We start from the raw sequence: 27194 nt of genomic DNA, 5'->3' as shown, positions 1-27194 counted from the left end.
TTTTCTGTCATGAACTCAAGGTATCTTCTTTTGCGGGAGCCAGCTTGGTAGAACGTCTGTGAGAAGCTCAGCATGAACGCATTCAGCTGTTTAAAAGGTCTGCAGAAGGCATCGCCAATGAGCTTCATTATGTGAGCCATGCATGTAATGTGTAGGGAGTTCGGGAACAGAAATCGCAATGCAGGAATGACGGTGTCTGCAAGGTAGGCAAGGATCCTTCCAGATTCATCCTTTTCCAGGCGTGCAATGAGGATGTTCAGTAAACATCTCCCCCTTACATCTGGAGTCTCATCAAATATGACAGCATCAGGCTTTTGGGCAAGATGTGTTTTGAGTGCTTCCTTTTCTTTCTGGTAAACTGCACCCAAGTATTTCTCTTGAATCTGGTGAAATCCAGGAATGGCTCCTCCATTGATGACATTTTCCCTGAGGAAACTTTGCATTGCAGGGTGGTCACTTTTAGAGAGTGGAATGTTGACTGCAGTGCAAATATATGTTAAAAAAAGATGAAATGCAATACAACTAGTTAAGATTGTAACATTGTACATGTGTAAACCATCATCACATTGTTAATAACAAATCCAATCACACCTTGTTCACTTTCCAGCTCGGTGCTGTGAGTTGAATGAAGAATGTTTCCACCTAGCAGTCGAGTCATTTGGGGGTTCCTCGTAAGTTTCCTCGTTGGCCGTTGGTTCTGGCAGCTGTGTTGTAACAGCAGTGAAGAGGAGCAGCTAGCTGCAGCCGTTGCGCCGATCACGTTCAGCCTCAAACACACCGTGTCATCCGGAGATGATGGAACTGCCTTTTAGTCCATATTTTTCTCAATAATGTCCATTCCTTTGGTATGGCTTTGTTCTTGTGAAATAGTGCCATCTCCCTGAAGCCCGCAAGCTACTTCTTTCCCTCCCCTGCCCCTGGATGTCTCAGAGCATCAAAACAAAAAACCTGCCTTCAAAATTAAAGCCCCAAATTGACTTATACAATGAATGAATGAATATAAAATAAAAGTGGATTACACCTCATTTAAAGCCAATTCGTAATTAGTTCGTAAAACATTGCAATTTGACAAGTCCTTTTAAAGAGTAATTTACAATTTAAAATTCATATTTATTTCTGTCAGGACCACTAAAAAAATACACAAGAGAGAGAAATAATTTCAGCAATTTATTGTAGTTACAATTTAGATTTGGTTCTGTTCAGGGGCTGCACAGTGGTGTAGTGGGTAGCACTGTCGCCTCACACCGAGAGGGTCCCGGGTTCCTTCTGTGTGGAGTTTGCATGTTCTCCCCGTGTGAGCATGGGTTCTCTCCGGGTTCTCCGGCTTCCTCCCACAGTCCAAAGACATGCAGGATGGGGAAAGGTTAATTGATGACTCTAGATGTCCCGTAGGTGTGGATGTGAGCATGAATGGTTGTCTGTCTCTACATGTCGGCCCTGTGATAGACTGGCGTCCTGTCCAGGGTGTACCCTGCCTTCGCCCAATGTCAGCTGGGATCGGCTCCAGCCCCCCAGCGTCCCTGAATACAGGGTAGGGCGGTAGATGATGGGTGAATGGATGGCTCTGTTCAGAGGAAGTTCCCCATCTTTTTCATGAGCTCCAGCAGCTTCAGGGGACAACCCTCCCAGTTGAAACTGGGGGAGCAGCTCTGTGCCCCCAGAACTGAGCAAGCAACAATGGCAACAGTATGCCAATGTTTCAAGTTCAACATGTTCTTGAGGAGGAGCTGCGGTGGAGGTGGGTAGAAAAGCAGCGTGTAGAGGAAGCAGTGAAAGAAGACAGACTGATGCAGCTTTAATAAGGCGCTCTAAATGGAAGTGGCCTCTAATGAGCGAGGGAAGTGGACCAGCTGGTGTGGGCTGGCATACCATTTAACCTTTGATACTGACAGCAGGCTTGAACACATGGCCTGCCAGAACTACCGCAAAGTGCTCAATTTATGTTTATTTATCCCATCAAATTCAGTTGACTTTACCTTTTCATTTGTCCCCCCCCTTCTCTTGTGTGTGCAGCCCTTCTCTAATGGTGTACAAGTCAGCGATGAGTATGACATCCTTCCCTCACGGCACTCTCCAACACAGCCTACACTTGCCAATAGCCACAAGTGAGTATTGCACACACACACACACACACACACACACCAAATAAATATTGAAATGATATCTCTGTACAGCACATTTTGCACTTCTATGGGCAGCAAAGATGTGGCAGCGTGTTGGTTCTCCATATCCAGTGAGCAGTGAGGTCAAGTAGCCGTCTGGAAATATTCTGGTTAGAAAAAACTTTGAAAAATGATGGTTGTTCACCCATCATTTTTCAAATGCCCTATAGCTGCAGCCGGAATTGGATGAGGGATTTCTGTGTATGGGGCTGAAGTGGAGGCCGGGGATAGAACTGTCACTTCTGATGAAGCTCCAGCTGAAAGGGGAAGCTCTGGGCCTGCTGAAAACAATTTAGTGTTGTAAGATATTGTGAGGGTGTTAGAGTGATGCACACTCACTTCCCTTACACAAATGGTTGCAGCTGACTAGCACTTTTCAAGCATAGCTTGCAGAGTCACATGTTTTTTATTACCATTTAGATTAAGACCACCATTCACCTGAATGTGTAAATCTATAATGTAATAATAATTATCATATTTTGCTTAGCTCACATGCTAATGCTCATGTACCAGTTTTTATGGTGCTGCTTATTTTGCCTAGTTGGCCAAAAGAAATTCCTAAATCATTTGTTGTAGACACTTCCTTCACTGTTGCCTTGTTTAATCATCAACTACAGAAGACATGACGGTTTGTGTACTTTGAACCTTTGCAGCACAATAACATTACACTGTAACATGGGTAGGTCATCGAAGGTAGTAGGGTGGTGCCAGATGCTGTGTGTGGTGCGGTTATGCATGCATATTTTCATATAGTAAACAAAAATGAAGTCTTAATGAATTTCACCTGATGGCTGTGGTCTGCAGCCTGTTTTCAGCCTGTGACATTATAAAGAGACTGAAGCGTGTTGCTTTGGGACATGCATCCATCTTAAATCTTTTTTACAGACCCTCCAACCCTTTCAGCAGTTCTGTGGTAGGACGAGAGCGGGGAGTGATGGGGAGGATGGAGGACGACTATCAGATCCCGTCATCCAACCTCTGCTTGAGCCAGGCTCCCATCAGCATCTCTGTACCCAGCAGGTACTGGTCTTCTTTCAATGGGTTAGAGTGACTACGGGAATGCATCAATGATGTTTCCATTAGAGTTGACTTGGGCTGCTGACCAAAAAGATTCCCCCCCCCTGTAGGCACCAAAAGAACGGCTCTCCAGAGCCCTCCATCGACGAGAAAAAGGCCCCTGAGCTTGGTGAGTTCTTTATTTTTTAACATGAAAATGATTGGCATCTTCAACTTATATAACAAATCCTCATAGTTAGGTTTAGGAAAAACATCATGGTTAGGCTTAAAATAACCATGTAAAGTTAGGTTTAGACAACAAAACCAAGAATCAGCGTTGGGTTTAGGAAAACCGTCACCAACGAGTCACTTTCCCAACCCCACCCTATCCCACACTAGATCTGGACATTGCATAGTCAGATGGAGGTGTTTAATTAACTTCATATTGGCATGGTTTTCATGCTGAGCGACACAAACAAGTAGACAATTCATGTCCCTGTACATGAAAACAATAGATTATATGGCATGACCTGCCATGAGGCTATGCTGGATATAGTAATTATTGCAATGACCATTGTGAATATATCGAGATACCTTCATGAGCCTTAATATGTTCTATTATGTAGTCTGAAAATCAGAAAGAGACACACCGACTTGTTTTCAACAGTTTCTTGTTTAAAGAAGAATTATCTTGATCACAATTGATTGACCTGTCTTATTTTGTCTCATGTAAGGATATTGAAAAAAAATGTCAGGTGAAAGTGCTTAACGAGCAAGTAAAACTATCTAATGCAAGTATTTAATGTTCATTGATTACAGCATATTCTCTCCTGCTTCTGTCCTTTAGGGGGACACTCCGAATCTGCCAGGGGGTTGGTCATGCAGGAGGCACATAACTCCCTCTGCCTCTTCAACAATAGCAAGATACCCTCTGACTATGACATTCTGCTGCCCCCACAAGGTAGCCATCCCCATGCCCACCTCACCCAGCCACAGCTCCCTGTTTGTTGTGAAGTTCAGTGTCATACATTACAGGCATCAAAATATGACAATAAAATTCAATTCAATTTTATTTATAGTATTAGCATTGAGCAGGACTAGAAGGAGTTTGTGCCCAAGTACAATAACTTCCGTCTTATCAGGAAATTGCAGGTCATCTAGGTTTCTTATATCATCAATACATGCCTGGAGAACTAACTGATTGGTTTCTTCAGGCTTTATCGATAGACATAATTGAGTATCCTCTGCACAACAATGAAGATTGAGTGTCTCAAGGAAGCACATAGAAGTTGAAAAGAATTGGTCCGAGCACAGAACCTTGTGGTACACTGTATCTAACTTCAGTGTGCCTAAATCGCAAAATAGCACAAATAATACTAATAATAATAATGCATTTAAGGATTTGGGTGTTTAAATCCACTGTTACAAAGCCAAAGACACTTCAGACCTGATGTTTTTCTGTTGTTTCAGCATTAAAAGATCCCTTTAACAGCCGCCATGCAGACGGATCCAGACCTCCTCCTCCACCGGCACGACACAGCTTCATCGACCTTTCCTCCTCTTCCCCATCTTCATGCTGCAACTCCTCCAGATCCTCCTCCTCTGGCATTGCAAGACCACTGAGGCCCTCCTCTGGACACGAGCACCTGCTGTTAACCCCCGGTGAGCTGGCACACTCTAGACATTTCATTACGATTACATTTATGAAAAACATTTAAAAATCGAATTGAATGCAATCCCTATGTAAATCTAATGATTTTCTCTTGCAGTGGATTAATTGTGTATTATGCTCACTGAATTGGGGAGAATACACCCTTAATGTAACATTACTTAGATAGTAACAGACACCTTCACCTGAGCTTCTCTCTGGTCTGTGTTCTAGACGCAGTGTTGGACATGCTGAGCAGTGCTGCTCCTCTGCCTCCAGTCAGACGCCATGCAGACCATGCTAAAGGCTCCAGAAGCTGCATGGACTCCGACCATTTACCACTCAGTATAGGTAGCTACCGCTCCTTCTCCACAAACACAGATGTGTCTTTAAAAACCATATCATACATATACTGGTAGAGCAACTACCCAAGGTTGAGTCCAGTCTGCATATCGTCCCCTCTCTGTCCCCCTTCCCAGTCTATCTCCCCCTGGTATCCCATTAAGGCCAAAAAATATTTAAAAAAACATGTCCAAGTCTTTGAATATAGTGTTAGTTTTGTCACAATCCCAAAATTGTAGTTCAATACAAATATTGATATTCTGCCTAAATCTTGATACAAATACTGAAACAATATGTCAGGGACTAATAAATTCAAATTAGTTTTTCTTTTAAAAATTCAAAAATTAACATAGTAACCTCTATGCTTGAGTTTGTGTGATTTCTTTCATAATTAACTATATTTACAACCAGATATCACATTGAACAGCATTTAATAAGACTTTTTATTTTAAAACAGCACCCCCGTCAGTGCGTGGTTAACATCTCAGGTGGAGAGTGGTACTGCAGCATGGTGGGGAAGAGAAGCTTCCAAAACAAAAACACACAAAATGATAATAAATTCCGATGACGTTCTGTGAGACGTTGATGATGGGAAGCTGTTAAAACACCTTGGTTACTGTAGAAAGTAACACTATCACACTAAGAGTAGTAATATAACTGCATCTTCTCTGTGCTTTATACCTCTATCATCTAACATATTCTGACTGGACATGATAAAAAAAACATTGTACTTTAAGAATTGAGGTCGGTGAAAAGTATGTGCCTTGAAAGTTTAAATCGTGCAATTCAAAGAAGAAATATTTTTTAGTCATACAGTTAAAAAAAGCCTCTGTTAAAGGAATTATGAGTAGATCAGCATAATTGTGCTTGGTTTCAGTACTTTTATTTCCCCAAATGCTTCCCTTGAAGCCAACAGACCAAATTTCATCATCATCTCTCGCTGAGAAGAGATGTGCAGTGAATAGCTCAATATCTGCTTTCTAGCGATAAGGACAACGAGGTCCAAAACTGTCAAAGCTTTTGATCTGGGACACGTAGCATTTAGTCTAGAAACTTCTCCTTGACCCTGAATAACACACTCACGTTTCTGCCCAAGTGCCAGCACCATTTCTCCACCAACCAACAATATGATTTCCCTCCTTCTGTCTCTCCAAGTAGCGATGGACTGTGTGCAGGCTCCTGCCAGGCCGCCCAAGCCTCTGCCCAGGAAGATCCCTCCAGACATTAAATCCAACAAATCAGAGTCGGAGAACGCGGACGCCAAAATTGCCCAGTTGATGGGGGAGGGTTACTCCTTCGAGGATGTGAAGCGGGCGTTGATGATCGCCCAGTACAAAGTGGACGTGGCCCGGAACATTCTGCGTGAGTTTGCCTGAGTGGCCCCAAGACTAAACCTGCAGTCCTAGAGGCAGTAAAAGGGGGGCACAGCAATGAAGCCGTGCCTCTGAATGGACTGACTGAAAAGGGCTTCTTCATTCTGCTTGGCTTGGGACCCTTGGAACAGAAATATTTCAATAGACTTGCCTTGCTGTCTGTTGCTGAACAGAAGGTACAACAAAGTGGCTAAAACCAAATCACAGTACAACACAGAGAATCAAAGAAAAGGGAGAAAGACCATCTGGGAATGATTCAAACCTGTGAAAAACTGAACAAGGTGTTGTTTACAGTGAGCTTTGCCGGTGCTGGCCTCTGGTTTTCAAATACTCCTGTTTGGATCCAGACTTGGACTGTTTGCCTGTTTTAGAGTCCTGAACCTGCTTCTGCTGCTACCGCTCCTTTCACATCTTCCACTCTTCAGGTTTAGTTTGAAGGGCCTTTCAACAGAACGGCTCCTTTCAGTTTACATGCACAGACAATTTTAGGGGTCATTTTTATTTCCAACCAGTGGGGGGAGCCAGATTGTTTCTGTTCTCAAACTCCTTTTGTTACTTTCTTCTCTTCAAGTGTCCTGTTTGATCCCTTCTCTTCCTTGGTGTGCTGCCCATGTGAGAATACTCCAGTGTCTGGTTGGCTTATAGATCTAAGGTCTGTGGTGAGATGGAGCCCGCCTTAGTATGGAGCTCCCCAGGCTCGGAGAAAGGGACCATAGTTTTTGTTCGACTTGATAACTTAACTCAACAACAAGAGTGAAACTGTGCTCTTCTGTTCCCAGACACCTTCTCTTTTCGTGAGTGAGCTATACCACATTATGTTGACCTTCTCTCAGGGTTCAGAAAATGTTTGTTTGTGGATTTTTTTCAATTTCTCCATGACAAAAGCCAGACGTTCTTTCCAGAATTTCAACTCGAATATGAGGAGCCAACTTGTTACGTAGCTCAGCGAGCCAGACGTCATCTTTTAGAGCTTTGAAAACAATGTGCTCTGTAGGAGGCGTAGATCGACATAAAACGGGCTATATTTATCCGGCTATTATTCTCCTACTCCTCAAGATTGAATGGTAATTCCAGTTAATAATCTGGGACTTAATTTGATTGTTTTGACCATTGGATATGATAACATCGTTTGTGATCAGGAAGTAGGAACATGTCATTCACTGCATTTGTTTCCAGATCTCAGCACTGTGGAGGGTAAAATGTTATTCTTCCACATAAAAACCTACGTGATCCCGATTAAATATGGCATTAAATTGCAAATGTGATGATTGATGTCCTCTGGCTATTATTTACTTCAATAACAGTCACACCAACTAATTTCAGATAGATTATTTGAACAAAGATATTTTTTACGTGGCGGGATTTATTATGTGGGAAACATCATATACAACTTCCATAGATTGGTACAGTCCTGATAGTACTTGTGTTGTACTACACCCTCTGTATATCAGGACTGTAGTAACAGTCATTTTATTGTAGTAATAGTTGATTATTAATAGATGAGCTTGGTACATTGAGATGGATGGATGGATAGATAGATAGATAGATAGATAGATAGATAGATAGATAGATAGATAGATAGATAGATAGATAGATAGATAGATAGATAGATAGATAGATGGATAGATAGATAGATAGATAGAACTTTTTGTCTGTTCACACTGACATTTGTATTGCATTCACCTGCTCCAACAAATGAATCATATGCAAATGAATACTGTAATTTTCTCAGATAACGTTTAAAATGTTGACTGATTTACATATTGTGTTTGAGGCTTGTTTCTGGTCAAAGATCCATAGTCTGGCTGCATACATGTAAATGATAATGATAATACAGCAGGAGGAAATGATGATCCCCTAATGATACTTCTCACTGACCTTTTTCCACGTATAATTGTATTCATAATGAAAGAAAGTGAAACCAAACGGAAAAGCACTTGAGTGGTGTTTTTGAACATAGTCTTAATTGTGTTATGATGTCATATAGCAACTGATTTGATATTTATACAAAGTGAATAAAGGGGGGGCACCATTTAAATTTTGGGTCTTCAAACAGTCCTTAGACAATAATTAAACGCTGACTGCAAAGGGGAAAGTGTGAGAACCAAGTCTCAATCGCTGTTATCATCCACAGTCTAGACAGATTCCTAATCCATATTTTTATGGTCGGCAGCACAGCCATAAATGTACAGCCATAAATCTGCTTCCCTATCTCACCACGTCTATTTACATTTCAATATTCAAATGATGTTTATCGTCACAATGCTATTTGTACTGAAGCAGAAAAAGAGAACTGTGAGACGGCTCTCCTTTTCTAACTCATAGTTCATGTTGCATGTCAGATGACCATTAGATCAGCAATGAAAGTGAGTGGCATTCCCCTTTAACTTGATGCTCGGTCCTTGCTTCATTTTTGCACAGGTTGAATTAAAGCAATGGTTATGCTTTAATTTGTCAAACTTCTCTGGGCTCAGTATTGTCCGTTCCAGTGGACTTCCTTGTGAAGAGGATTGGACCTAAGTGACCTTAGGTGCAATGGGCAGTTTTTATTTTCTAATGCCATTTTCATATTAATGTGCTCTGGTGACCAAAAAAGTGATATGATGATATTATGTTAAGCATAGAGTAATGTGCAATTAATTTATACATTATTAATGCTTTCTACGTAAATAAAAAGTCATTATTTGTTTTGTTTTATTTCATTCAGTGTGTGTGTGTGTGTGTGTGTGTGTGTGTGTGTGTGTGTGTGTGTGTGTGTGTTATGCTTTCCTGACTGTTCCAGTATAAAATAAACACAATACTTTGGCCCAGAGGCTTCTGGTGAGTCAATAACTTTGCTTTGTTCCAGTAACATTAGAACAGAAATAAGAGGTGATGTCATCAGTGAGTCATCCATGCGCTTCCACCGGTCGGACCAAAGCGGCGCTTTATTGGCCAGCGTCAGAGCTACGTATTTGCATAAAATTTGCATGACACGATCTGATTGGCTGACTGATCCGTCCGCGCTTGAAACGTTTTTCTCCCACGCGAGCGAAGCAAGCGGACCCACAACTATTTTCGGCATGACGTGATACAGGCTAATGCAAAGTCAAAGAGGTCCGTCGACTTAAAGGTGCAGTCTATGTGCCCAAAGTCTTTAGCAACTGATGGAAGGTTCAAAGGAATACGGAATGAATTGAGGAGTTATAAAATAAAGTGGGAAATGGTCCCATTGGTGAACAACAGACATACACAAAATCCATGTGGTGCCTCACTCCACTTTTTACGTGGTCTACCACTTCTTGGCTGCGTTGCTGTCGTTCCCAATCACTTCCACTTTGTTATTATACTACTGACAGTTGACTGTGGAATATTTAGAAGCGAGGAAATTTCACAAAATGTGGATCAATCCATAGCTGACAATAGTCCCTATAATCCACTGTTACTGCTTATTGGTCCTCAATATCAGTGGAGAAGTGCAGTAATTGCCATATAAAGATGCAATTTTAGGCATCACAATGTTTTTTTCTCAGCATGATGATTGCAGTGGGAATCACCCTGTGTCAGTGCATATACATATGGATTTATTTAATGTGAATATCTAGCGATAAAAACCCAGACATAACTTGTTTTGTTTGAAAATGTACACTTTATTGTCAACAGTAGAAAAACAAGAGTCTGTATTTACAACACTACTATGGCCTCATCATCTTTGGTTTCACTGCTGACCTGATTCTTGGTAAAGGAAAACAAACTTGAAGCTTAGTGTGTCGTTGGAAGATGCAGGGCGCGCCACATCGGTAACTTCTACGCGCCGTTTGAAAAAATAATTAAGAGCATGGAATGTCATCCGCAAGCAAGACGATCAATGATCAATTCCTTCAAGTGAGCGCTTCGTGTTTTCAGCAAACATTATCTGAAGCTCTTGACAGAATCATCTTAAAATACTGGAGTTGGTATTTTCAGTCTACCAACTGTACCACATGTCCATCCTCTCTGCCATATGATGACTCAAATATATTATAAATCTGACTCTTGGTCACAATCATAATCTTCTTAGAAACATTGATGTATAGTTGAGGTGAAAGGTTTATTCTTTCTTTTGTCAAGTTATTTATCAGAACTTGAGTTCAACAAATGTAACCATATGCAGCAAGTTGTAAATGGTGCGAAGAAGAGAACAACTATGAACACAGTTTATGATTCCTCTTCATTCTCAACATGTCGTCCTTGGCCGGCAGGTTTCCATCCTCTTACTCTGGTACAACACCACCAGAGAGCCACCGCCTTTAAATATGTATCCTTCACACCAACTGAGCTTAAAAGTGACAATAATAATAATCATAATCGCAATGATAATGATGATACACAGATATGTGTACCCCTATTGACACAACACTTGAAAAACAAAATAATTATCTTGCATCACAATCCAGGAGGTTGCACACAGATTATAAATACATCAACACGAAAACGGAAGCCAGACCTGGCATCAAGTAAAGCTCTTCAAAAATTAATGTATGGCACAGGAAGTGTAGAACAGACAGGTGAAGACATGGACGTAGTGCAATACACTAAATCAGCATGAACATTATAGCAGAACTAATGTTTGCATGTATTATAAACTAACAAAAAAAGTGAAAGAATTACTATAAATTACCAAATGACTAACTAGTGGTTGAGTATGTCACAATGCTCCATTTGTGGATGTTTATCACACTCAGTTTAGCGTTAACAGTAGCTTTTAGCTTCAGCCATAGGCATTCAAACTTCAAAAATAACAGCGGTGTTATTTTTGATGCTTTTTTTCACTGAACTAAACATGTAAGTATCAGAAACAGTTCCCACACACACAAATGCATTTGAAAACACAGTAAGGTCGTTGTTTGGGTGACAGTAACAATAAACTGCATGTATGTATGAAACCATTCATAATATATCCAGTTTATGATTATTAGAGGGACTCTGTGTGTAGAGTGGGCAGCCATTGTTTCCTTCTATTTGCCAGTGTAAGAACGTTAAGAGATGTTCTGAACTATTTCAGTTGAGTATTACAGCAGGTTGGTTGTTTTTTTTTTTCACACAGCGCACAAAACAGTAAAAACACTGGCATGCTCAGCAGGGCACACAATGAAAATTTGTGATACAGGCCTTATAAGTCTTATTTGAAAAAATTCAAGAACAAATAAAAAATCTTAAAGGAAGATTAAACAGTAAAAAGCCACCACATAATCTGAGCAGAATTGCTCAAAGGAAACCTGACAGGGAGCATTCACCAGGAACACAACACGACATGAAGGAGTACCAGGACTGAGTCAGAACCAGGAGGTGGGGCAGCAGGCTGTGATGTGGTGATGAGTCATCAGCCAACTGGAGTCTTTATGTTTATTGTCACATGGCTGCTACGAAGAACAGCTTCTTCCCCACAAAGACATACAGAGAAATAGAGTCAGCCATCACTTATGTTAGAATTTAACAACAGATATATATCCACAAACACAAATGCACATTCCCCTCATAATAAGGGGATAATTGCAGTATATTACAACATACATCTTATTTCATAGTTTTTGGCCATCAGTCCTATTAATATAACATTGTACTCAGCACATAACAACACATCCTGGTTCAGGGCAGGATACTAAACTATGTCCATTTATGGAAGTGAGTCACACTTCAACAATAATTTAAATTCATCATACAGAAGGAGCCACTAGAACAGACTGTTCAATCAATCAGTCTTTTGTTGGTCTCTGGACTAGGAAGATGCTCTGTATCCTACCAGCACAGCCCAACACCAGACTGATGTCAGTCATTAAACATGGTGATTCACAGATCCAGGTGATCTAACTACATTCCTAACCTTGGGGGTGAATCTGATGGTTCTAAGGTGACTCATTGGGTAAGAAAGAAAGAACACATAATTGTGTGTAATAAAAAAAGTCAGGCATTAAAAAAAAAAATCAGAATCTACGCACAATTAAAAAACACACATAATTGTGTATCTGGTTGAAATGGTCCCAAATTATAGACTTACAAGAGGGGTCCCAAATAAAGATATTCATGTTTCAGGGTGCTTTGGAGGATAAACTGACAGTGAGTGTAATAACTCTCATTACACAGGAAAGGCTGAGGTTAAAGTTGAGCTGGAAGTCAGCTTGTAACATGGGATGGACGTCTACAACACTATTATTTTACATTTTTATTTGTTTTCTCTTCTGAACAAGTTTGATGAAGCCGTTTAGACCAGATCTCACTAACTCATTTACTGAGCACTTAAAGGAATGATGGAAAAAACTACAAACATAAAATACATTGTCATAAACTGAAATTATACATGATTACTTGCATATTATAAAAATAGTTGTAATTAAATGTGACTCAACCCTGCGTCTGTGTGTATGGTGACTGTACAAAAGGAATGTTTTAAATGTCTTACCTCTTTCATCCCGTGTATACAGCCTTTAAAGTGCCTTTAGACAGTTTGGATGTTCTCGTCTAGTTTCTTGCTCTCCTCAGGTGTTCCCATCTCCTTCTCACCAGTTTTCCAGCTCCCTCGTCTATGTTCAACACAGAATTGCAAAAGCATGAAGCGCCTATGCTACAGAATGATCTTCTGCTCTTCAACATACACAAATGATATACTGGCTTTCTCCCCCCTCTGCTACATGCTCTGATGGAACATTCTCAGCTGTGGTTGTAAACCTTGACCTCCTTCCTTCTGATTATTATTCAAAATAATGTGTGTTTCTATACCTGGAATTCCTCATGTATAGCCAGTAGATGAGTCCCACCACAGCAGCAACGAGGAGCAGCCCGGCCACAAGTCCCACAATGAGCCCTGCCTGGTCCTCGGATTCCTCCCGAAAGTCTGACGACAGACACTCTCATTGTCACAGTTGTACACACACTCAGAGCAGATACACTCAGTCAAGTTGGGTTTGCAGCTACAAAGCATGAGGCTACTCGGCAGATGGAAACATGATGACTCGTCTAACGCAGTTTTAAAAGTATCATCTTTCAACCCATTCTCAGACAGATCATGAAATGTTATCTATTGGGTTTATGTTTGAGAAAATTAATTGTCCACTTCTTCATGACGCATAAATGAAACACATCCATATGACTTTGCAACATCCAGAGCTAGCAATGGAGTATTAAATATAAAGAGGACTACTAATGGTGGGGGGATGGGGACGTAGAGGGGTCCACCAACACAAGATTGCAACCATCAGACCTGTGATGTTGTGAATTTACATGTTTGTGGTGTTTTCCCTAAACCTAACTAAGAGCTTTTCTTATCTAAACCTAACTAAGAGCTTTTCTTATCTAAACCCAACTAAGAGGTTTTCTTACATTGGTCTTGTTGTGGTGCAGACTCCAGCTTTCCGTTTAAAAGTGTGTTTTAAAGTGCTTTAAATACACATTTCTTTGAATGTCCACGTGCATAATGTCTACTGCACGACCCCTGAATGATTTAGTGGCCTGGGACACCTAGGCTGAGATATCCTCTGCTGGAGTTTAAAAACTCAAATCTGAGATCGGGGTGCATGTCTGACTATAAAAACCATAAGTATGTTCTAGTCCTGCTCTATGTGAAAAGTGTCCTGAGATAACCTTTGTTTCGAGCATTTATATAGTTTAACTTCTTAACTTTGTGGTTTTACTCATTCTTGATGTACTTGAGTGACTTTGAGGCAATGCTTACTCATAAATATGAAAATATGACTATTGTGCATTGCTTTTTGGGAGTATTTAGTCTCACTGAACATTTATGACGCTGTAAATAACATGGATTTGAATTGAATGTTCAGACACTATTGTCTTCAGGTAAAGTGATATGTTTTACCTCAAGAAAAGTTGGATATTTTTTGAAAAAGATATATATATATCAATAAAACGTACCTTCTTTCCTCTCTTCCTCGTTAAAAACTGAAATCAAAATATAAATGAATTAGAACTCACAAAAATAAAAGTCAAATAAACAAAATTAAAGTTTTTTTTTTTCTCAAAACAAGCAAACTATCTTGAAAAGAAGAAAGCAACAATACATTGTAAAAGCAACTATTAACTATGTTTCAGGAGCAGATGCCATGCAGTGGCTCTTAGACTGCAGGGAAAAGGTGAGTCTGGTTCAGCAGCCCGACAAAAACGGCATACAAATAGACAACAGTGCATGCTATGGCATTTAGCCTTTCCTCAAATAATTATTTTTGTTATGCTTCATATCCATCATGTTGATGCTGTGTAAATGATTGCAGATATTAAATGTTCCTCATAATGAAGTTAGATCCGGGAAATAACTGCTGTTGACTAGTGTTGGGGAACTAGCAGGAGCAGATTCGGTTATTAATCAAAAATCACTTGGAAACATTAATGTCATCACATTCCATTTCTGTCCTAAGCTATGCCCAGATTGTTATCAGTCCTTGAAGAAGGGTTGCCGTCTTTAGGTGCCTGTGAAGGAAAGTTGCTGTCCATGGAGTTGTGGATGGAGGAATTTTCAGAGAGATCTGTCTCTCTAGTGTTGACCTAATGCCTAATTACCCTAATTAGTCCAATGCTCAAAACAACAATAGGCAAATAAATCATTTGTCTCTTCAAAGCTTTAGTTCTCACTGCATACAAACACTATTGCATCTCTCTCGTTTCCCATAATTAGGAAAGTAAAGCCAAAAAGTTGACGCCTGTTAACTTACCAGAGGAAACATTTATGGCCTTGGTATCTTCTCCCAGTTTGTTGCTGACACTGCAGGTGACCGTTTGATTCACCTTTGGGACCACAGTGATTTTATAGGTGGCCCTGCTGTTGGTGTAGGAGCTTTCCTTCTGGAGGCACAGCAAAAAAAAACACTCACAGGAATAAGGCTTCAAACATCCCACTCACAAAGCAACATCTTTAATTGCACACATGAATCATTTTTCTGTTCTATTGGGTATTATATACAGACAGATACTGGGAAGAAAATACTTTAAACAGACATCAAACAGGAGCGATGACCTTTGCTGTGAACAACGGAGTCAGTGAACGACAAAAATAGTTGTTCTGAATGCTGAAGTGAAGACAAAGCACTTCCTGACCAACAGACATGAATCCTGAACTGGTTCATCACAGAACATCTTGATAAAGTACATTATTCATGTTCTACACCGACGCTGAACTTCAATCCCAGGGTGTAGAAAAGTGGTTTTAGAGATTTATTCTCACTGAAATGACATGACTCATGCTTCAACACTTACATCTGTGCCGTTGATGCTCCAATGGAAGCTTGGTTGTGGTACGCCCTCACACACGCACGTCAAAACTTTGTAACTGCCATCATCAGCAAGGTGTTCGGTTAGGCTGGTGATCACAGGCTTTCCTGATGCAAACACATAACATTGTTACCAACATGCTTTAGTTACAGTCATCAAACACAAATATGTGTGATGTACACAAAACATGTCATGACCTCCAGCATTTTGCAGAAAAAAAAACAACACAGGTGAAAACAGGCCCAGGGTGGAGAAACAGTATACAAGCATGTTCAAAGTTAAGCATCATGTGCTGCATTCATAATATTGTGTTCACACTGTACACACACACACACCTTCTATGACAAGTTCAAAGCTCTGACGTCGCTTGAGGCCAGTCATGGAAACCTCACAAACATAGACTCCTGCGTCAGCATAGGTCAGTTTACTGAAGTCTGGCTCCTTCCCTGCATTTCCGTTCTGAAAACCAGATCACAATGTCACTATGTGTACATTCATTTTAGATAAATGCAGCATTATGTGTTGTTTAGGTCTGACACTACCATGCATCAAATGGCTTAGCGCTAACAGTTACTTTCTGCATTCAGGTCCGATTACTGGCTTTCCTTTCATTACCTTAACCCTAGCATTGTTACCTTTGTCCATGATACTGTAGCATCACCCGAGGTAGTCTTCTTCATCGTCACAGGCAAGGTGTCCCCTACTGTCTTCACAACCCTCCCAGTGGGAGTCAGACTCAGGTCCATATCTGAGGAAAAAAATAGTAGTTCTGTTGTTAATATCAGTGGTCTGCCTCGTATCGCAGGCTAATGTCACAAAGTTCACGAAGGACGCAATTCAGCGTTGAGGGTTCAGCTTTTGGGTCTACTTTCTGAAAGGCCAACATATTATTTGCTTCAACAAATCTGTAAAAAACATGGATAAACAAAAATCAAATGGACATTTATTTAGCATTTGCTTAAAGAGCAAATTAGCAAGTCAAGACATGTTGGCTGCTGCGAGGGAGGAATACAAGGAACGAGGCAGGTCTTAGGTCTCCGAGAGAAGCCGGCTACAACATTTAAATGTGTGTTCCACCCTTGTGTGAACTTTACATGGAAGGGGGGGAAATTAAGTTCACACACAAAGGACTTTCTTAACAGAAGAAGAGATGGAGCAGCATAGCCAATCACCAGATGCTACTCACGCTCTGACCTGAAGGGCAACAACACATCTTACAACTGTTTGTCACATTGACACATTTTATCTATTGATTTCTGTTCATGTTCATTTTCATGTCACTCAGCACGACTCTCAAACTAGTCGCATCAGCATAGGAGCATCACGTCTCCTTTTACGTCCCACTGGTTAACTGCTTCTCCTCAGTGGCAGTGTTCTGGTTTGATTCGATTGGTCAGGACAAGAAGGTCACAATGACGTGATGCGCTTGCTAAACGTCATGTGTGCTCTGTGAGGCCCGGCCGTTTAGAACGTTTGTCTGTTCTCGTGTGGAAAGATTTTTAAATACAACAGTATAGCGGTGATGGGCTCAACACTGCGGTGCACCTCCTAATTTTGCCGTGATTCGGTTTTTGCTGCAGCTCTACTATACATATGTACTCACAGGTAACGGCAATGCTTTGGGACGCCTCCAATTTCTCATTGTCAGCCAGAGAGCACTTGTATTCACCCCCAGCCTCTCTGCTGATGTCAGTCAAAGTGTAATTGTCTGACTTTTCCACCAGTATTTTCTTGCCCTGGTGGAGAGAGAAGAGCAGGAGAGAGAGAGTATTAGCTATTAGCTAGTATTCTTATATAATATCAGGAAATGTGAAAGAAGGAAAACAAAGACGAGATCACGACACAAGAATGTAGATCTGTCCATTTAATGATTCTAAATGAAATACGCTTATCTTCAGTCAGGTTGATAACACATCTAGTGCTATTAAAAACCCACAGCAATGACTCCAAAGCACACAAGAACACTTGAATTCTTAATGACAAATGATTATTCCTGAGCAGACTGCAGTGTGCTTCTTCAGACTGACGGAAAGACTGACCTTGATGTGGAAAAAAAAGGAGTTTGGTGGAGGGTTGCCATCAGCGTGACATTTCAACGTCACATTATCTCCTTCTACAATGGGTAGACAGGATGGCCTCCAAGACATGACTTGGAGGCTCACATTCTCCGATGGATCTGAGAGTTTCGGAGGGCAATAAAGGGAAAGAGAGAAATCGTGTGTCAAAGCGTCAAAGATAACTTTCATTGACAAATAAATCACCTTCACACTGGATCAATCCGCCCTTCAAGCAGCAAACACATAGAACAACCTATTTATTTTCACATTTCAAAAGTTGACCGTGTAAGTCTGCTGATCAGTGCCGACCAACAGGCCAATGCTGAAGCGCCTTAAACTTGCACTCTCCATCTCTAGTTGGAGTTGGGCCGATTCCCGGTTTCACCGGTCCGGTTTGTACATGTTAGTAGTAGGTAACAGGTAGTCCCAGATAGACCAGCTAATCAAACAGCATCCTGTCTGAGTTCATAACATCACCCAGAGGTGCTCGGTGAATTAGCTGTAAATAGCAAGACAAATATCGGCTGGTCCATTACAGCGGTATGCCTCCTAATCAAACAACTTTGTCATGATTTTATTACAATAAAATGTGTAAAAATGACGCCGTAAGTAATGACATAATGACGACGATGAGTCTGAAGTCATGGTTTGTTAAGTCTGTCCGTGATAAGCAAACAACTTTTAAAATCCTTTAAAAAAAGAGTTAGGATCTCTCAGAGCTAGGCTAGGCTAACACCGTAACTGCTCCATAAACACTGAAAATAACGGCCTCTCGGCATAAGATGCTATCGTATGATTTCATCAGTCCATTTAATCTGTTTAATGGCTGCGTTTGGCTACAAAGGACGTCATTGACGATGGTATTCTATACAAATTCTATACTTTCTGCCACCAACTGCTGTGACGTCCACTCCAAGAGGGTCTATGGTCCAGGTGGATGTTAGCCCTCCAGGCGTTACTGAGATATCACGTTCATGAGAATAGTACGGACAAACAATCCCGAAAACATGATGATTAAATCATCATCCCTCTGACCATGGCTGTCGCTGATGCAGGATCAAAATAAAAACTCTTCTAATGGTTAAACTGTTAAACTTAAACATTTATATTCATAATGTAACTGAATTGACATCTCACAGGCTCCTGGCTGGCATACGTCGAGAAGAGCTGCTCCAGTTTCTAATCAGTTTTCAGCATTTAAACAGGAGTCAATCAGCCCAGGGAAGAGGTTTAATTCAGTTCATTCAATTTCACTAATTCAACTTTGTAAATATTCAGCTGTTGTTGTGGTTGAGTCAGTCAGGATCTGCATTGTCTTCCTCAGCAGCAAGCATTCATTCAACAACAACATTCATGGATACAACTTGATATCCTGCATTCCCTTCTTTATGAAAATATGCTGCTAACCTTTCCAGACACTTTTCAGGGGATGCTTTACATCTTTGTAGCCACTGTATATCTTAAATAAATAATAGATTAAGGAGGAAATTAAGTTTTTCTACTGCTGAATTTTGAATATTGACACTGAAGAAACTGTTTGGAAGTGAAAGCCTGCAGAAGAAAGGCTGTAGGAAAGAAAAAAAAGTGAAATTTAAACTGTAAATATATTTAAAAAAATATGATAGACCTACTTTACTTTATAAATACAGCTTTTATTTATTGACATTTCGGTCTCTGTTTGTGTGTGGGTTTATGTGTATGATTTTATTTTTGTGTTTGTGTGTCTGTTAGGTTGTGTGTGACTGTGTACATGTGCGCGTGTATGTGTATGTGTGTTTGTGAAACTGTATGTGCGTTTGTGTCCGTTTGTGTGTAAATCTTCATTCCCTCTGTCCATATTTTGCAACTTTTCTTCCATTTTGAATGCACAGAACCTTCATTTATTACAAATGCAACTTCTAACTATCTTAATGAATATCCCCCTAGTGTCACATGATTAAATGATTAAATAAACAAGTGCCACAACTACGTGTTGAGGTAACTCAACTAGAATCCTCAGACAGCCTACTGTATGACAGGGAGAACAAACTGAAGGTTTGCGGCCTGATGGCGGCACTGTTTTCCACTTACAGTGAACAGGAAAGGGTCCCAGGTCGGTCTCCTGACTGCCCTGCTCCTGTGTGGACACACAGGTAAAGACTACGACAGCCTCCTCCTTGGAAGCTGCATACTGGAGTGTGGAGGAGGTGGTGGACAGGCCTGTGGCTGGATCCAGCTTCAAACTGGGGGTGATCATAACAGCTACACACACAACACACAACACACACACACAAAATTAATCACAGAAAACAGAAAAGTCTTGAAGCCTGAGTTTCCTAGCAACATTTCTTTGATTGTCTTTACTTTCTTACTTAATGTTTACTCCATTTGTTACCGTTTGATCCAAGAGTTGGTCAAGCAGGCTCCAGACTAACGTTTTACATTGGTTGCACTGGTGCACCTAACTTTTTCATTTAAGTGCACCCACCGTGTTATGGCACCGCAATAATACACATATTACACCTATTTTTTACAGTTCCCATATACACTATTCTTAACATATTACGTCAATGTCTATAAAGAAAAATAAAAGGTGAAGATAAATGTTTTTTTCTCTTTATTTAAATCTAAACACAAACAAGAAATCAAAACAACCTGATTTTTTTTTTTAAAACTTAAGTTAAATGCTCATCTTTGGTGATATTATAGGCACTGTTAAAAGTTAATATAATTTCTGAATCCTCACTGCTTCGGTTTGTGGCTGCCTGGTGCTGAGACGCTGTGTTTTTAACGTTTCGATTCGAACACTCTGCCCGATTACTTTTTCCCACCAACATGGGAATTACACTACACACACAAACAGACCAGCTAGATGTTAGGAGCTAGGAGCAATGGTGCGACCAAGGAAACATTTTTAGTCAAACTACACTGCTTTTTGGTCACATGTGCGCCCAAAATGGTCGCACACACACACAGTATCATGTTATCCTTCAATGACAAACAACAGTGAATGATAGATTTCTATTGGGTAGAGTTAGGTTAATATCACTGGACAAAAACACTTGCTGGTGCGACTGTTGGACAGTTTGTGTGTGTGTCAGCATTACCTTTCCCATCGGGTACCAACAGCGTTCCATTCTTTTTCCATGTGATCGTAACTGCAGGGTGTGCATCTTTGGCAACACACGTTCCCACCTGAACGAAACAGATAAAAACATAGTCTACACACTCATACTCACAAGACTGTTTTATTTCAAGTTATGAGTATTGATTTGCAGGGTGTGTTCCAGGTAGATGTTGATAAATGTTAATTATCCGCCACAAGACAGAGAGTACATTTTCAATACTCTAACACAACAAAAACAACAACAACTAAAACTATGACACAGCAGGTTATTGATCCTCAATACAATGTATATCTTCTCAGGAGAAGTTAGACTTGTTGTGTGTACAGGGTTGTTAAACAGTAAAATGTAAAGGCTTTCATGAACCTTACCGTTGTTACTTTGTTTTTCTGCAGTGCTTTAGACTTGTCCATAACCTCAACTGAAGATGGTTTTTCTGCAATCACAAAAGAAGACTATCACGTTTTCGAATCCCAAAAGAGTGGTTTAGGGAAACTTTAAATTAAGTTGTAAGGATGTCCTTTTTTTCATATCACAGTGTTTCCCTAGAATGTTATAGGAGTGGCGGTGAGCCATTCCTATGGAACCCCCGAAAGGCCAGGCAGGGCAAAAATTGTAACTGCTCATACTCTACATGTGTGCCTGCCTGGTTTAAGATTATAATCTGGCAGGAAAGCTCTACCTTTATCGAAGCGGTATGGGAATTAAATTAAAACACTTGCAATATAAAATGTAGTGAGTCAGCATTGTTCAGTAATTATCCGGTGATGGGAATGTGCTTTCCAACACTGAAACCTAAGCTCCATGCATATATGACACCTGGCTCCAGATCAGCCAATGGCAAAATTCACTTGCATTAGCCAGTTTTACACCAATAGAGGGCAGCCCTTTTGTACATATAACACAGAATCCAAATATTTTGCACTCAAATGTCAACATTTGGAATCAATCATAAGGACTACTAGATACATTGGTTTTCAGCTGAACAAAGTGGTTACAGGGAATTTTGTTTGTGTTTCTTTTAAGATGAAAAAGATAGGCTACAATAAGAATCAGGCACACCACAGACACACTTTATAAGCATGAAAGCTTATTTCAGATTATTCAACCATGGGGTTGTTAGCTTACTTAAAACGGTGACATCAACAGGGTACTCCATGAGGTTGGAGCCTGACACCACCATGCAGGTGAAGGTCTTCTGATCTTTGAGCGAGGCCTGGCTGATGAGCAGGCTGTACTTGTCATCGATGCGGACCCGCTGGGCATATTCATCTGTTGCCTGAACTGTGGCCTGTTCGCTGAAGGCCTGTTTGATCAACAGATCACCAGCAGTGCCATCGGCTTTTTCCTAAAGAGACAGAAGACAGACGGGTCGTATCTCATTCATCAATCACAATCCTACTTTGGCTAACTGTGATATGATTAAAGCAACCCTGTCTCCTAACTGACAACTAAACTTCACTCTCAATGCACTTATGCACAAAACTGCATATGTGGAGTTTAGGGAACAAAACAACATAGGTTTCAGTAACAAAAGTTAGGATTATGGAAGAAAACTACATGGTTAGGTTAACACAACAAAAGTACACAGTGAGGTTTAAACAATAAAACTGCATTGTTAGTTTCATACAAGCAATCTACATAGTGAGGTTTGGACAACAAAACTGCAAAATTCAATTTAGACAACAGAAGCACATAGTTAGTCTTGGCGACCAAAACAACATAGCTGAGGGCTGTTTCACAAAACCTAGGATTATATGATTAAGCCAGGATCTTCCACTTATCCTGGATGTAATCTAGCCGTGAATCGGTTTCATGAAAGCAGTAGCACATAAATTACCATCATCACCACCGTGTTATCAAATGTTCTTATATGTATTTTGCCTTATTTTATGAAATTGCATTAAAATACTCTGTGTTGTCCCCGTCCCTGGTGAGGCATAAGATAATTTCTGGATGTAGCAGTGTGAGGAGTTATATGTGAAGTCTGCAGTGTAGAGGGTGAAAGGAAGGGAGCCAGTACGGGAGCCAGGACGGGAGCCAGGACGGGAGCCAGGATGGTTCCCTGCGGGGCCCCTGGGCTGCAGACCACCGTGTTGGACAGACATTCCTTACTCTTCACATACTGTGGCTGGTTGGTGAGGTAGTCCAGGGTCCAGGCAGTGAGGTGAAGGTCCACTCCAGCGTATTCCAGCTTGTCTCTCAGCAGTGTGGGCTGGGCGTTGTTGAAAGCACTGGAGAAATCATAGAACATGATCCTCACAGTTCTTCCAGCTGTTTCCAGGTGGGAGAGGGATCTGTGGAGGAGTTTGATGATGGCGTCGTCCACTACAATGCCAGACCGGTAGGCAAACTGCAGTTGGTCCATCGACGAGCTCACCAGAGGATGAAGGTGGGCAGCGATCAGTCTCTCCAGAGTCTTGTTCATCTCCTTGGGGTGCGGCCTCTTGGGCACAGGAACCAGGCACGATATCCTCAATGCTGGAACTTTACCTGGCTTGTGATGAGTCAGGCTGGAGCAGGGGGGCTGAGTGTTGGAGGTGGGGGGGGAGGCTGGGTGTTGTGGAGTCGGGGGCAGGGGGGGGGAGGGGAGTCAGTGAGGCAGAGAGGTGACAATGGCCTGTGGTGCAGAGTGCTGTGGTATCTGGCACTAAGACGTTAGCAGCAGATCCTTTAATGATCAGACTTGTTTGTCCAGCGCATCCCACAAGGCCTTTTTTTGATGTGACAATTTGTAGTCACGCATACTGAGAATAAGCCAAATGATTTAATATGGTCCTCCTTTACCTCTTGTTCCATAAAATTGAACGTCTTTGGAAAGTGTGCGTTCAGTAAACCTCAGACATAAACATTATTGAGTCAGAATCTACTTACATATTTCCACTTGACGAACATCAGATCCTCTGGTGCTGGAGCTCCATCGTTGCATGGTATCGAAATCTCGTCTCCGTACGTGGCATTCACACTTTCTGAAGGCCGAACTACAACAAAAAAGGCAACAGAATGTTACTATTAACAAAAATATACTGTATAATTCATTTTTTAAATATTTTTTAGGCAAAAAGAAAACAATATGATTGGCTTTAGGCCAAACAAGTACTTGGATTGGATGAACAAAACTACATAATTAGGTTTCGACAACAAAACAACGTAATTAGGTTTCAACAACAAAACTACATAATTAGGCTTCGACAACAAAACAACGTAATTAGGTTTCAACAACAAAACTATATAGTTAGGTTTAGACAACAAATAGTTAGGTTGAGACAACAAAACTACATAGTAAGGTTGAGACAACAAAACTATATAGTTAGGTTCAGACAAAACTACAGAGTTAGGTTGATACAACAAAACTACAGAGTTAAATTTAGACACCAAAACTACACGTTAGGTTTCGACAACAAAACTACTAAAACAAGAAGTGCTTCAGATTCTGGTCATTCCAGAGTTATGAGGCCAGAAAATACACCAGCAGCTGATGACTGAGGTGGCTGCTGTTGCTCAAGCCATACATCTTGTTACTTAGCATGCAACAACACTACCAGTATCCAATTCTATTTAAAGTTGATACTGTAATACAAAACACAATGCTTCAGTTGTGCTCACTCGGTTGTTTCGGGGACAGAGCCTTCTCCAGGGCAGCTCCGACACTGGGGAACTCCCTAACCCATCCGTGACTCTGAGTCCCTCAACATATTTCAGTCCCGCCTCAAAACCTCTCTCTTCTCCTCTGCCTACCACTAGCCACATGGTCCCTCCCTCATTTCAACAATTTGTTGCTCTGTCTTGTCTTTGTCTTATTTGTTTATTTTTTGGTTTGTTTGTTTAATTATTTTCTATAAAGTGTCTGTGTTTGGAAAAGCGCTGACCTTCTGTGAGTCAGACAGTTTATTTTAAAATACTGTAAGTTTATAAATTACTGTATGCTTTATGATCTTCTGCCAAGCCATCCAGACCTCAGGTGGTCTGGTTCAGGTCTGCTTTCTGTCAAAACTAAACGAGAAGCAGCGCTCAGCTTTTATGCTCCCTCTTATGCTCTTTTAGATTGTTTTTATTTTCTCTTTTCTTTTTGACTCTTTTTAATTGTATTTAATTTTCCTTTAATAATGTGCTTTACTTGCATATGGTCTTTTGATGTTTTATGTAAAGCACCTTAAATTGTGTTGTTGCTGTCAGCCGCGCTTTTCTTCTCCTTGAAGATTCATTATTCAGTTAATTGGGTTAGATATCTTAACAGTGGACATAGCAGAAAATAATTTATGTGGTATGTGTGTGGTATAGTGATATTTTGCATGCCGATATTGTTTCCATTCACGGACACCCAGTATCGATATTTTATCATATAATCTTTTAATATTGCAAATACAAGTTAAACATTTTGGTAGTAATTGCTTTTTCAGTCCACTAGATGGTTTTGTTGAGTTTGTTTCTGTTGTGGATTGTTGGTGGAGTATTGTTCAGTCTGTCTGCTGGACTAACTAATACTTTAAAGCTGTAATAAAATGACTGAAGATAAATGCTGAACCGCATGAAAACTATTATCTTAAAAGAACAGATGTTGACAAACTGCATCATTTGCAGTTGGAAAACGGGAAAAAATAATTTGCAATTGATATCATCAGCATATCGATGATGTTTAAACTCACAATTGGATCTTATTGTGACTCAAGTATAGTGATAATATCATATTAAAGGCCTCTGGTGAGTCACACCAAACAAACGCCATGAAAATGAAACAGAAATACAATATCACAATATAATAACTCAGCCATAAAGAAGCGTGCATCTAACACCAGCACAGATTACTCCAATAAACAGCCTGAAAGTGAGCATTCCATATGATATAATTGGTCATGTGTTCCGTCTATTCAGAGAAGAGTCAGTCCAATGAATGGACATCTAAAGAAATGTATGCGCTGTGTGAACTCCCAATAACACAAGGCTTCATTGTTATTTTGTTTTTCTTTAAGGAAATCATGACGAAGCTGCTTTCAAATGAAAGCAACCACAATGTGCAACACTAGTTGTGGTTTAATAATGAGACTGTGAAGAAGCTGCATGTTTTCTCTGGTCAGACAAAGGTCATATGGGAATTCAGAAGAGTCTGTTCTATTTATTCTTTGCACACAACACAGTTATAAAGAGGCGGCTGTGGCTCAGAGGTAGAGTGAATCCCGGCTCCTCCAGTCTGCATGCCGAAGTGTCCTTCAGCAAGATACTGAACCCCCAATTGTGGAGTGTGTCAACTTGTAGATCCTGTTAAGCAGGCGGCTCTCTGCCATCAGTGTATGAATGTGTGTGAATGTGTAAAGGGGCTGAAAGTAGTGTGAAGCGCCTTGAATAGCTAGTAATCTAGAAAAGCTCTATATAAATACAGGTCCATTTATCAGGTCTAAATAAACAAACGGTCTCAGTGTATTGGAGTTGCATGGCCAATTATAAGAATCAGTTTGCCTGAAATCCAAGTGCCAAGAACTAAAGTGCTGCTATAAAAAAATAATTTGGTTTGTTTCCACCTTCCTGTTTTTAGTTGTTGTTCAGAAATCTTATGCCAGTTCACCAGGTGAACATATAGGAGAATACATCTGTTCTAGTTAGTTCTGACCTTTTTTTGGTAATAGATTGTATCATGATTGTAGAGCTCAAAAAAGGACCCAAATGTAGTACACAGTAGTTTATATAACTTCACATTCTTCAATAACCAAAACTAGAAAATGCAGAGAAATACCAAGGAAAAACTAGAGACTAAAACACCAATTAAAACACAAAACAAACACACAGTATGTAACAAGGAAACAAAGGGAACAGAGTTCAGTCTGTCAGGTGCATGATGCAACATTTATGACTTATGACAGTGTTGGTCCATCTGTCTGCTTGACTGAAAATGTGTCAGAAACATGTTGACAAACGGCATCATTTGCAGAAAAAATATATTTAAATATATTGTATGACGTGACATGATTTAAGTATCGTGAACATTGTATCGTTGGGCCTCTGATGATCTCTTTTAGAAGGCATCATAAGCCTGACCAAGACAACAGCAGTTTACCATGTGCCTACTCACAGCATTACATACACGCCTCGAACCCAGGACCCTCTTGCTGTTGTTGTGTTATGACACTTTAAATAAACTTGAATTGAATATTCATGTATTTTTAGTTCATGAAGCACTTTGAGGCTATAATGCAATGAAATACCCACGTATCATGTGACACTGTGACGTGAAAACACTGACAGTGAGAAGGAACTTCCAGACAATTACCTGCTAAATCTGCAAC

At 40.5% G+C, this 27194-nt stretch overlaps 2 protein-coding genes across 4 annotated transcripts in view; one reads left to right on the top strand and one right to left on the bottom strand.

Annotated features, from left to right (window-relative positions):
* The window catches only part of cblb (Cbl proto-oncogene B, E3 ubiquitin protein ligase), a 42278-nt gene extending 32945 nt beyond the window's left edge, over positions 1-9333 (top strand). Inside the window, exons 13-19 of one of the 2 annotated variants that reach the window (XM_084028408.1) lie at positions 2014-2105; positions 3048-3182; positions 3290-3348; positions 4006-4119; positions 4629-4820; positions 5041-5157; positions 6307-9333. In XM_084028408.1, coding sequence (XP_083884534.1) covers positions 2014-2105; positions 3048-3182; positions 3290-3348; positions 4006-4119; positions 4629-4820; positions 5041-5157; positions 6307-6524 — 927 coding nt within the window. In that variant the 3' untranslated portion in view covers positions 6525-9333. Of the gene's footprint in view, positions 1-2013; positions 2106-3047; positions 3183-3289; positions 3349-4005; positions 4120-4628; positions 4821-5040; positions 5158-6303 lie in introns of both variants that reach the window. The other variant, XM_084028407.1, reaches the window with a different exon arrangement.
* An 802-nt stretch (positions 9334-10135) lies between these two features.
* alcama (activated leukocyte cell adhesion molecule a) overlaps positions 10136-27194 on the bottom strand; it is a 35367-nt gene continuing 18308 nt past the window's right edge. Inside the window, exons 2-16 of one of the 2 annotated variants that reach the window (XM_084029150.1) lie at positions 23791-23897; positions 22045-22264; positions 21288-21352; positions 20899-20986; positions 19883-20053; positions 17795-17931; positions 17359-17491; positions 16391-16503; positions 16091-16214; positions 15741-15862; positions 15200-15329; positions 14406-14432; positions 13257-13371; positions 12940-13060; positions 10136-11918 (exon numbers count right to left, since the gene is read on the bottom strand). In XM_084029150.1, the coding sequence (XP_083885276.1) occupies positions 12976-13060; positions 13257-13371; positions 14406-14432; positions 15200-15329; positions 15741-15862; positions 16091-16214; positions 16391-16503; positions 17359-17491; positions 17795-17931; positions 19883-20053; positions 20899-20986; positions 21288-21352; positions 22045-22264; positions 23791-23897 (1637 nt within the window). In that variant the 3' untranslated portion in view covers positions 10136-11918; positions 12940-12975. The remainder of the gene's footprint in view (positions 11919-12939; positions 13061-13256; positions 13372-14405; positions 14433-15199; positions 15330-15740; positions 15863-16090; positions 16215-16390; positions 16504-17358; positions 17492-17794; positions 17932-19882; positions 20054-20898; positions 20987-21287; positions 21353-22044; positions 22265-23790; positions 23898-27194) is intronic. The other variant, XM_084029151.1, reaches the window with a different exon arrangement.

Source organism: Eutrigla gurnardus, assembly GCF_963514095.1.
Source record: "Eutrigla gurnardus genome assembly, chromosome: 15".
Lineage (NCBI taxonomy): Eukaryota > Metazoa > Chordata > Actinopteri > Perciformes > Triglidae > Eutrigla > Eutrigla gurnardus.
This window is presented reverse-complemented; position numbering and strand designations above follow the sequence as displayed.